Here is a 12,352-nt window from a genome sequence, read left to right as displayed (position 1 = left end):
ATCAAAGAGACTACAGGTTCAGTCCCACTTGATAGTTGGCGTTCACTTTATTCCTTTTCATACTTTGTCTCATCTTTGTCTTACTGTTAGTAGAATGTCCTTGCAAACCACATTGTTACATTCAAGGTATCCCTAGAGACACCACCCAGATAGATTTAAACATTGAGTTCAAAAGGGGTATTTTCTAACAATTTTTGCATCGGTCTATAGGAGGGAAGGTGGGAGAGTTTGACTTCATTAATTTATATTAATTCACATATAGTTCTTTAGAATCTGGAAAGGATGCTTCCTGTAAGGAATCAAAATGGGAGTGACAATACTAGGGATGGTATAACACTCATATCAAGTTTAGAGCTGATGCTCAAAAAGCATGAACATTACTGGTGGCATTTGAGTGAAGTATATCTAGCATGCTTAGAGAGAGTACTTTGAGAACCATCATGACCTTGTAATGACTTAAAATCTGTATGAATTGAATTGATCCAGTGAAAGATATACTTGGTGTAGGAATTTAAAAAAAGAGACATAAGTTTACCTGTCAAGGAAGAATTCTCTTCCTTTGCATCCTGCAAGGTTAAAAGCAAACTCCGAGTTTATTTTTAAAAGCACTAATGGTGGTAATTTTAACTAGTAGGAGAAGAATGGTGTGAGCAAATCGGTTGTCATTTTTTATTTACAGTGGATTATTTTTCCTTTATGTAGCTTGTGCCACACTGCATTTGTTGGGGTTTACTTCCTGCTTTAATGGTAGCTTTTGTGTTCTCCAGCCTCTGCCACAATCCTCTTCCCATGCCTTGGCTGGGCAACCCCATGGTTGGCTAAGCCATGGCCCAGATGGGGAAGTTCTTGGGTGAGAATGCCCTGTGCCTTATCCTTTGTACCCTTTCCTGTTGCAGCCCTGCTACAATGAGAGCAATAGGCTCTGTCTCACTCCCAGTTCTGCTTTTGCAAATGATTGCTGTTGATGACAAAGTAGTTAAGATTTAAATGTGTTTGGTTGGAGTTTTATAAAGTAATACTGAAAGTAGTTGTACACACTGTAATAGAACACTGAATACTGTGTTAAAACTTATAAAAAAATATTAAAATATATATATCCAATAAATAAAAATAGATTATAGACAGCCCAAACCATTCAGTATGCTGAAGATAAATGCATCCATGAAAAACAGTATTTGTTTTTCAGTAGTATTTCAAGCTACACTTGAAATCAATCAATACATTAATTCTGAAGAGAGATTGCATCATATTTCAAGGGAAATAATCTGAAAGGGAAAAAAGATCTCTATGTAGCATTATGCTCTTTATTAAGTGAAGCACTTGAGTAGTCCTTCACTTTGAGGTGAAATTTGTCAGATTTCAGTGTAATTGTACAGTTGGTTTAATGTGGTGCTGGGTGAGGATGATAAAGTTCTCTCACATAAAGTGTGTGCCCGCGTAGGAGCAAACCATTAAGGGAAGAAGGCTGCTGAGAGGAGCGTTTAGCTAAAAGGCAAAGAAGAAAAGTATTAGAGATGTGTTAAATAAATCAGGAGAGTATTACTTTGTTAGAAAGCCTGTCTTAGCCCTTTCATAGCTATTGTGCAGAGGCAATGCTGCTGTTATGTTCCAAGTGCAGAGTATTAAGATAAGGGGAATGAATACTGACAAGTGAGTTGACAAGCATCCCTTTTCAGTCTTAGAAGCAGCATCCATCCAGCCTCCCTCTGCTGCTGGGGGAGGCAAGGGCTTGCTCATTATTTGCTTTTCTTTCTTTTCAACAGCTGCATAGGCTACACTTAAAGCTTGAAGTGCCCTTGAATGTTTTCTAAGAGTTTTCCAGCAAAATTAGAGTTCTTGGCCTCATCTTGTTGATGTGAAAAATAAGAAAATGAAATAACTGAGAGTAGGTTGTTTGTGTACACCCTAATCAGATGAATGCCAGGAAAGCACAGCTGTGGGTGGAGGCTGAAGTAGCTCAAGCTTAACTTCAGCTAAGGTGGAGTTGTAGCCTTAGTGTTGTAAGGGAACTTCTGTGCCAGGCTGCTTCTCCTGTCAGAGGATGTAATGGAGGAGGTAATGGCTCAGCTGCCCAAAATGCTGACCTCTACATGTCATGGCTTTTTGAAGCAAACAAGCAGCTTCTCCTGGGAGCTGCAGCCTTTGCTTGCTGAGGACTTGGGTGCTGCTGGGTACTTCAATCTGTTTAAGTGCAGATAGTTGCAGGGTTTTCTTTCTCTCTTAGATCTGGTGTATGAGAGCTGGGTGTTTCCTTAAGAGTGGCTGCATTAAGATAGCTCAAGAGTCTATGGCATGTCTAGATTATAAATTCTCACTATTACATGGAAAGCAGCCACAGGATTAGATGAAGTGCATCATCATCGGCCTCTCCCCTCTCATTTTCTCTAGAAATTACTAGCATGTTTTGCAGTGCAACTTCTGTTGACTTTGTCATTAAGATTTTGGCTTGCAGCTTTAAATGTTACTTTTAAACACTATTAACTAACTTAATTACTGATGTAATTCTGTTAAACTGTATTTTGTATTGATTTAGGGTTGCTTTTTTTCCAGCTGCCTCTAAGACTTTTTCCACTGCTTGTTCAATGCTAAGATTGCAGCTGCAGTGTCTTTCACATGCCTTTAATGCCACACTTTTCCTATGTTGTCTTAAATAAGTCATACTACACCTTTGTGTTTTAGTTTCCCTACTTGTAAACATCAGCTCTACAGATGGGGTTTACATCATTATGTTAATATAGTTTGTTGCTTGAAGAGATTATTTAAAAGATTTCTAAACCCAGATGCTAAGAGAGTAAAACAAAACAAACATAAAATAATAAAAAAGCTTTTGCTTTTTTTCCCTGAAGTTATTAAGATTTGTTTATTTAATAGTAACCAGTTTTGAACTTAATTTCCAGTTTGGTTTTGGTTTGGGCTTTGTGTTTTTTTTTTTTTTTAATAATATTAAAAGAAATGCTAATAAGTTGATTCAGTTTTATCTTTCAGTTGGGAATGTTGATTTATTCTGGTAGTTGGAGCATTGCTTGCATGTAGATGATTTGCTAATCTCTGTAACAAGACAAATATTAAATTGCATGGCATAAGCCAGGTTGGATGGAGCTTTGAGCAACCTGGTCTAGTGGAAGGTGTCTCTGACCATGGCAGAAGGGTTAGAACTATATAATCTTTAAGGCCCCTTCCAAACCGAACCATGCTAGGATTCTGTGATTCTATGATAACAGTAATAAAATGTAGCAATGGCAAAAAAGTGATTGCTAAAAGAGAATTTTCTATATATTCAGTCCTGCTCCATTCTGTTTATTTTTAAGTAATTAATAAATAGTTCTCATTAATCCTGGTTTTCATTCCATCCATCTGTGCAGAGAAAAAACCACCACAAAAAAAGGGCACAGTTTGATTCTGCGTTGGCTCATGGGTGTGTTGATTGTATAGCTGAAAGTTATTAATCTTGCTTTATGGGCTGGTGCCATATTTATTAGGATCATAGAATTACAGAATAGTAAGAGTTGGAAAGGACCTTGAGATCATCTAGTTCCACCCCCCCTGCTATGGGCAGGGACACCTCACACTAAACCATCTCACCCAAGGCTTCGTCCAACGTGGCCTTGAACACCGCCAGGTATGGAGCATTCACAACTTCCCTGCGCAACCCATTCCAGTGCCTCACCACCCTAACAGGAAAGAATTTCTTCCTTATATCCAATCTAAACTTCCCCTGTTTAAGTTTTCACCCGTTACCCCTTGTCCTGTCACTACAGACCCTAATGAAGAATCCCTGCCCAGCATCCCTATAGGCCCCCTTCAGATACTGGAAGGCTGCTATGAGGTCTCCATGCAGCCTTCTCTTCTCCAGGCTGAACAGCCCCAACTTTCTCAGCCTGTCTTCATATGGGAGGTGCTCCAGTCCGCTGATCATCCTTGTGGCCCTCCTCTGGACTTGTTCCAACAGTTCCATGTCCTTTTTATGTTGAGGACACCAGAACTGCACACAATACTGCAGGTGAGGTCTCACAAGAGCAGAATAGAGGGGCAGGATCACCTCCTTTGACCTGCTGGTCACGCTCCTTTTGATGCAGCCCAGGATACGATTGGCTTTCTGTGCTGCAAGCGCACATCGAAGCCATCTCATGTTCATTTTCTCATCAACTAACACCCCAAGTCCTTCTCCACAGGGCTGCTCTGAATCTAATCTTTGCCCAACCTGTAACTGTGCCTTGGATTGCTCCCACTCGGGTATAGGATCTTGCACTTGGCATGGTTAAACTTCATGAGGTTGCCATCAGCGCACCTCACAAGCGTGTCAAGGTCCCTCTGGATGGCATTCCTTCCCTCCAGCCTATCAACCCAACCACACAGCTTGGTGTCATCGGCAAACTTGCTGAGGACACACTCAATCCCACTGTCCATGTCAGCGATGAAGATGTTAAATAAGACCAGACCCAACACTGATCCCTGAGGGACACCACTCGTTACTGGTCTCCAGCTGGACATTGAGCCATTGGCCACAACTCTTTGTGTGCAGCCATCCGGCCAGTTCTTTATCCACTGTAGTGGTCCACCTGTCAAATTGATGCCTCTTCAATTTAGAGACAAGGATGTCGTGTGGGACAGTGTTGAATGCTTTGCACAAGTCCAGGTAGATGACATCAACTGCTCTACCCCTGTCTGACTGGGTATGTTGGGATGGAATGATGCTCTCCTCCCCCCACACATCTAGTTTAAAGCATCCTTGACCAGTCTGGCAAGCCTCCTACCAAAACTGCCCTTACCGTGTCAGACCAGCTCCACCAACCTCCAGTAGTCCTGGCCTCCTAAATTGAGTCCCATGTTCTAGATACCCAAACCCCTGACTATGGCACCACTGTTCTAACCAGGTTATTAACCTGGCAAATCCGCTTAGCCTTTTTAAGGTCTTCCTCTTTATCCTGTAGAATTGACGAAAAGACATTTGGAGCTCCAGAGCCCCATACCAACTCTCCCAGGGCTCTGTAGTCCTTCCTTATGTCCTCTGGGCTATTGTTGTCTGTATCACTAGCACCCACATGGATCAGTAGAAGTGGGTAATAGTCAGTGGGACTTACTAGGCCAGGCAGCCTCTCTGCAACATCCCTGATCCGAGCCCCTGGTAGGCAACACACCTCCCTTGAGACCGGGTCAGGCCGACAGATGAGTGCTTCTGTTCCTTTCAAAGCAGAGTCCCCTACTACCACAACCCGCCGCTTTTTCCTGCAGCGCCAGTAGAGATCTTTACCAGGGCATCAGCCGGCTGTTCATGGTGCGAGTCTGTTTCCTCCTTAGCCCCCTGCAGGACAGCAAAGCGGTTCTGGGTGGGGACAACAGAGTTAGGAGGAAGCCCCTTGCTTTTAATTGTCCTCTTCCTCCTTTTTTTATTGTTTATTTTTGTTACTGTTTCCCAGCTTCCTGGGCAAAAGAGTGATTTTTTTTTTTTTTTTCTAAACCTCAGCCACCTCTATGGTCTGTTGTGTGGTAGACCATTACCTCAGCTCTTAAATAGAATGTGTTGGTGGCTGCAGATTACGGCATCAGTATGTAAAAAGATCAATTATTAAAAATGCAGCATTAAAATCTTTGATCAAAACCTGTGGGAGCTTTTGAGCATTTAAATAAAAAGACTTCAGATGACTCAGTTGAACATGAAATTTTTAGAGGAAGTGGGTTTGCCCAGTACAGGAGCACATTACAAACTAGAGTGGGTTCAGCTGAGGTCACTGAGATGGTGGTCCTGTGAGGAGAGACTGGGGGAGCCGGGTTTGTTCAACCTGGAGCAGACGCAGCTTTGGGGGCTCCTGGCAGCAGTCCCCAGTACCTACAGAGGCATCATGGAGGGGACAGAGATGGACCTGGTCTTTTCATGGGAGTGCAGAGCAAGAGGATAAGAGATGGTGGTGAGAAGTTAAAACAAGAGATTCAGCATGGATGCAAGGGAAACTTTTTCTGTGTGAGAACAGTCAGGCGGTGGCACAGGTCACCCAGAGATGTGCAGTCTCCAGCTGTGGGATTTTGACTCAGCTGGATGAAGCTCCGTGCAGCTTGGCCTGACCTCAGAGCTGACCCTGCTGTGAGCAGGAGGTCAGACCAGAGACCCTTTGATGTTCCTCCCAGTCAGGATGACCCTGTGACTCTGAATGCCAAGTGTTGGTTGAAGTGTGTTACCTGTGCTCTTGAAGACAGACATGTAGTGTGAAACACAGTGGAAGCAGGGCTGATTTTGACTTTGGTTTCTGAAAGGCACTCCTAACTCCTTCTTGGTGCCCATGTAGCATCCTATGCAAAACCTGCTTTTGTTTTTCATTGACGAGGTACCAAATCATGTCTTTCCCCCTCAAAAAAACCCACCCAACCAAACAAACCTCATTAAAAAAACCCAACCAAAAAACCCCAACAACAAAAAAACCCAAAAGTCTTGACAGCATCTCCTTTGATTGCTGCTTGCTTGTTTTTCTTTTGTATTCCTGATTTCAGTCTCTGCATCCATTAACTTTATAATCTTTTTGTGTCTTTACTGTTCTTTAGAGACTTACGTGTATTATGCTGTCTGGTTTACTACTCTTGTATGGCATTATGTCAATCTCCTGCTTTCATGGCTGTCTTTTGAGTGCTCTGTTTTAAATCCCTTTCGCAGGAGCTTTGACTGCTGCTGAATAGGCTTTGGCCTGTGGCTCTAGTTAAGTCTTTTCATATTCTGTAGAATTCTTCTATCTAAAATTTTCTGGCCTATCCAATTTAAAATCTGCTTTATTCTGCTTTGTAATATCTGGTGTGTTACATTCTAGCTCTGTTCTCTTTTACTTTTTTGGTAGCAAAGTTTGAAAAGGATCACAGATATAGCAGAAGAATCATAGAATCATAGAATAGTTAGGGTTGGAAAGGAATGAGAAAAGTGGTGACCCAAGAGAGTGAAGAACACACACTAAAAGATTTAAAAACAGAGTGGGTGGAAGCAAAAAACTGAAGTGAAATCGTTAGAAAAGCATTAAGTAAAAATGATCAGAAATGAATACAAATTTAACTTGGAAGAGAAGGAATCATAAGATCGATGACCATGTTATGACTGTGAGGTCATGATGCTTAGGTCAAGCTTGTTGGAGAGCAGTGGCTGTGTTTCTACCAGACAAGACTTGGTCCTGGTGGCTTCTTGTCCATATGATGCCCTTGTGGCCTTAAATGTAATCACTTTTTTTTTTTAAATTGTTTTTTCTTAATTAAACCTGAAATAAGACAGCTGTGTTTTATCTGTCTACAGTGATGGGGTTTTTGTTTGGTTTCATAGCATGTGTTGAAGACCCAGGCATGTAGCTCTTAGTGTATGAGGTGTTTGTACCAGACAGCTTTGCATACAGCATTGGATAAATGTATGAAGCAGAGAGGCACAAATGTTGTGCAGTTCTGTCCCTGTTGTTTGTGTAGGTGGGTGAACTCTGTTTAGTTTTGATTTGGGGAAGACATTAACTTGCTCAGAGTTTGAAAGTAAGCTAACACTTCTGTAGTTTAGGTAATTGGGAGAATGGAAAATGGCACATGCCAGACAAATGGCTCAAACAAAACTGGATTTAGACACCAATTTAGAGAATCTTGGCATTTGTGTTCTTCTCCCAGGTCTGCACTCAAACATACTGCTTTTCCAGACAACTTTGTGTCGTACCTACCAGTATGCTTTGGTAGCATCACTGTTGTGATACAGCACCAGGACTGTCCAGCTGGAACTTTAGCTTTCTCATTACTCCCACGAGTGAGATGAAATATGTCTGGTGCTTCAGCCTTCTCTGTGCTGAGATGTTGCCCCTGGACTGATGTCAAAGTAGCATCTCCTTTAACGTGGACTTGGTTCTAAATGTGCTGATGCTAAAAATGGCCTATTCCAGAAAAATTTTTATGCTAGCATAAAAAATTTTCAATACCAGTGTCTTCAGCATCACTAAGGCAAACGGAGGGAGCACTGTGCTTTTTAAAAGGGGCCTCACATCATGTGCCCTTGCCTCATGCATCCTTACCTCATTAAATGGGTAATTTAAGGATGTTCAATTGCAGGGACCTGACAGACTCTTTATTAGAGATAATCCTTCAGTTGGTTTAAAAATAAATTAATCCCACTAAGAGCAACAACCACAAAAGCAGCAATAGATGTCAATTGAATTAAATACCTTGGCTTCTTTTGTATGCTGAGAGTTCTGGCAGGCAGCTTTGAATGAATTTTATCATTCTGTTTTGCTCATTTTCCTATAGCAGAATCAGTTTGGTGGAGGGAACTTAATGTTACGGTTTCTGAATCAATGCATTCACTAAGCAAATGCTATTGTAAAGTGTTTGTTAATAATGGAGGTACAAAAGCTAGCCAGAATATGTTTCAGCTTTCACTCCCCACTTGTTTTAGCAATTCTGAATTTAGGAAAATTATCATTTTAGTTTGTTAAATGATTTAGATTTCTTATTAAGCCACTGAGAAATAAAAGAAGTTGGATCTCTTGGTGCCATTTTAACTACTTTGGTTTAGAGACAAATACAGACTTTGTCAAAATACTTAGCTGTGTAATTCATTTAAGAGTAGCAAGTCTCAGTAAAGATAAAATGTGAGTTTGAATAATACTTGTAGTTTTATATCCTTTAAGAGCAAGAAGAGTAAGTAATATCTCAATCAGATCTTTTTATTTTTCATTTTTCATCAGTAACGTGTAGGATGAATACCACTAGTATAGCATTTGTGAATTAAAAATATCCAGATGGTTCAACTTTAATCTTAAACTATTAAAAGAAAAACAAACAAACAAGAAACCCCCAGCAAAAAACAACTCAGGAGCTTGCTTTAAAACTGTGCATCTTGTTTGTTTTAGGAGAAAAGGCTAAAAGAAAAAGCAGCAAGGAGGGAAGCCAGGAATAACAACGCACAGGTAAGGATTTTTGTTGTTTTGATCGAACTACTGGTTGTGGCTTTGAAACTGTTTAATTATTTCATTCCTGGATTAATAAGCAGTGTTGTGATTAGTGACTCTTTAAAGGTGTTTTCTGTTTGCTTGCCATTTCATACTCCCTTGCTCTCATGTGGTTACAATGTCTTCTGTGGAAGTATACTGAGAAAGCATGAATGTGTGTGTTTGGATAAATATATAGAATGGACGGAAGTCTTTTGGAATTGCAGCCTCTTTAATCTGTGTATAAAGTGAGTCACAATTTCAGCTGCAGTGCTGATGCCATTTTTCTTTCTCTGGGTGCCTGGACATGTTGGCAACGTTTTTTGGGGGTGTGGGGCGTCAAATCTCATTTAAACCTGTTTCTGCTGAACTTTTTCTTTAAACAGTAAATATTTACATTGAAGTCTATTCCTTCTCCTTGTTAGACCCACTAATAAAACCTTTCCTATCCTTTTCTTTAAATGTAACTAATTTTCTGAAGGCTGTTCTAGATTTTTTGCATTGCTTGTGATAAACTGCAGTTTCATTCAGCTGCAGTGTTATTTTCAGAATATGGACATAGTAACGTGTGTCCTTTCTCATGCTGCATCTCCTTACATTACACATGAATAGTTACAGTTTGTTCCTGGCACTTAGGAGATAATCTTACTCCCTTTAGAAGATCAGTAATGATCTTTGTCCAATTCTTGCAAGCTGGCCTTGTGCTGGGTGGTTTAAGTATAGGAAGATGCTTCCTTCTGTAGTTCTGAAGTGGAATGTAATTACAGTTGAAGATGAAAAGCCTAGTTATACTCAGTATTAAGTACAATTGTATCTTCAGGGATGGCAAGCTGTGAGAGCTGTTGGCATCGTGACTCCCCAGTCAAACAATAGACATTTTCTACATGTAATTGAATGTATAGAGATGCATCCTTTTTAATTTATTGGGCAAGCATTTTAGGAAAATTATGGAATGAATGATTAACAAACAATATAGGGAGAAAACATTGATCAAATCAGGCTGTATTGCATTTGTAAATGCTGCTTGTTAATTTTAAGGAATAAAAAAAAAAACCCCAACCCAATGTTATGTTATTCAGCAGCTGGAGAAATAAACCCATTCATTTCAAAAGGATGTACTTGCTGATGAACTCCTATTCTATTGTGTGACAGGCAAATGGATCTTTCTGTCCTACTGGAAAATTAATGGAGTTGATGTCTATTGAGGATTGATCTGTCCATGTGAGGGGTGTGTGTCCATAGGTTAAATGGAGAGCCTCGACCCCAAAACTGCATAAGATAAAACCACAATTTGATACACTTCTGCCCCTCTTCTGTGCACCATTTGCACTTGGAAAGCTGATTTACTAGTCCTGACTTAGTGTGAGGTTGGCCTATGCTTTCTGTGAGAGTACTGACTGTGCAAACATGCTACTACTTTGACTTAATTTTATTGCTGCAGTGCTTAGCTCACTCTCTGCAAGAAGGTGCAAGCCTCAGGAGCTGACATGCCTCCTCGATGAAAACTGTTGGGCTCTTTCTGTTATTTAGAGGCTTTTTTTTTTTTGCCAGAGCTGTGTGCAGCGAGTCCTGGGGTTCATTTCAGGAAAAATGCTTCCACTGGGAAAGGCTGCCAGCTTGGAACCAGGCCGTTCATGTCTGGAAGTGGAAGGGAGCAGTAGACAGTAGATAAAGGTGGCAGTTTCCATCTGCTAGGTGTCTGAGGAATTAATTAAGAATACCTCCCTGCTTCACAGAATCTCGGAGATGAAGCCACGGCAGCTGAAGCTCTCCGTAGTCCTTGTGGGATATGACTGAAGCAGCTCCTAGGAGACATGCAGGGGGGTAAAAATAAGGAGGAAACGGTGAAACACAGAAACCATTGAAACCAGCTAGTTTAGGAAATATATGCTTCCTAAATCAAGAGTTCAAAAATGTTTGCATTCTCACTAGTGCTTTCAGAATATGGCTTGTGACCCACTTACTCTGCCACGCACAACTCCTTTGGCAATTAATAGCTTTTTCTCTTAAGAGAATTAAGGAGAACCAAAACAGAAGAAAAGGTATTTTTAGCTATCTTAACACAGTTTAGCAGCTGGAGGAAAAGGCTAGATCAACAGTTATGAGCAGCCAGCTACTGCAAAGCAGCTGTGGTCATAATTTTTATTCCACGTCTACCCATTGTTTGTTTTATTAGCTGTGTCTCTCTTGCGTTTTAAGCTCCTTAGGTTACAGAGTATTACTTATTATCTTTCAGCCCACCAGGTCTGACATGACCAAAATGGCAATTTACCGCTCTAAATATTAAGTGATAATTATTACTTTCGGATCTCTGCTTTAGTATAATTTAGTATAATTATTTAGTTGTCCTACTGCTGGATGTGCTCTGTTGCTGACTGGACAAAGCCTGGCATGTTATTCTCAATGTATGCTGGTTTTCTACAAAATGAAAAGGAAATTTATTTGGAAGGAAAACTTTATGGTTTACAGTTATTTATTTTCACCCTTTAAGACATATGCTTGTGGGATTTAATCTCAGTCTTAATTTAATTTTACATTCTTGGATTGCAGAACTCTTAGTTTTAGGATTTTCTGTCGTGTACACATTCATCCCTTTCCTGTGCTGGGAATCGTGACTTCCTAACATTTTTCAGTTACTCTACATATAATTTTTTAACTCATGGCCTACCCTTTTTAGTAACAGCTTTTCTTCAGTTTTGGGAAGGAAGAGGAATATCTCCATTTTAAGTGGGTTTTATTTTGTTTGGTTTGTGGGGGTTTTTTTTTTTTTTCAGTTTTAATGCCTTGCACAATGGCAGATTTTTGTCTCTATGCCAACAAAATGGAAAGGGCCTCCTGCTTTTTCTTCTGGAGCAATTGCTCACAGGAGCAATTGCAGAGAAGGTTTTGCTCAGCCTTCGCAGCAGGGCAGGCTTACTGCAGCTGGAATTGAACAACCAGATTCTGGCACGCTCTGCTGAATGTGCTTGAGCAGGGGATTAGATGAGTAGGTAGCTGCAGTGTTATTGACTCCACCTTGGATAAATTCCCATGCAATAAGTACACTGAGTAAAAAGTGAAGGCTCATAAAGGGTACTTCAGAGAAAGTATTTATTGGAATTTATGATCATTAATTAAATTTGAGTGCAAAAAGCTGTGAAAAAAGATAAAATTTTTTTCTTGTATTCCTGTTGCAGAATTGAAAGCTTAGGTTTTGGGGGATATTTTTGCCATCAGGTATGTAATCGTCTCCCAGTTCAGGAGAATGTGATGAGATACTTACAAATGCAGTGTTTTAAGATGACGAAAGCATGTATTTTTTCCTCACTCAGTACTGCTGAAATTGCAGTCCTCAAGCCCTCAAATGAATTTTGGTATTGTTTACTTGAAGATGGTCTAGAGAAAATTAGGCACCCGTGTTGTCTTTTGACCAAGAAATAAAGCTT

General features: G+C 40.4%; 1 protein-coding gene across 1 annotated transcript in view; it reads left to right on the top strand.

Moving 5' to 3' along the window:
• Nucleotides 1-12,352, top strand: part of DDX10 (DEAD-box helicase 10) — a 169,029-nt gene that overhangs the window by 109,959 nt on the left and 46,718 nt on the right. The window contains exon 16 of the mRNA XM_061457752.1: nucleotides 8,850-8,906. Within this exon, the coding sequence (XP_061313736.1) occupies nucleotides 8,850-8,906 (57 nt within the window). The remainder of the gene's footprint in view (nucleotides 1-8,849; nucleotides 8,907-12,352) is intronic.

Source organism: Pezoporus flaviventris, unplaced genomic scaffold, assembly GCF_033815535.1.
Source record: "Pezoporus flaviventris isolate CSIRO_AGI_PZ_B2104156 unplaced genomic scaffold, CSIRO_AGI_Pfla_v1 ptg000025l, whole genome shotgun sequence".
NCBI classification, from domain to species: Eukaryota; Metazoa; Chordata; class Aves; order Psittaciformes; family Psittacidae; genus Pezoporus; species Pezoporus flaviventris.
This window is presented reverse-complemented; position numbering and strand designations above follow the sequence as displayed.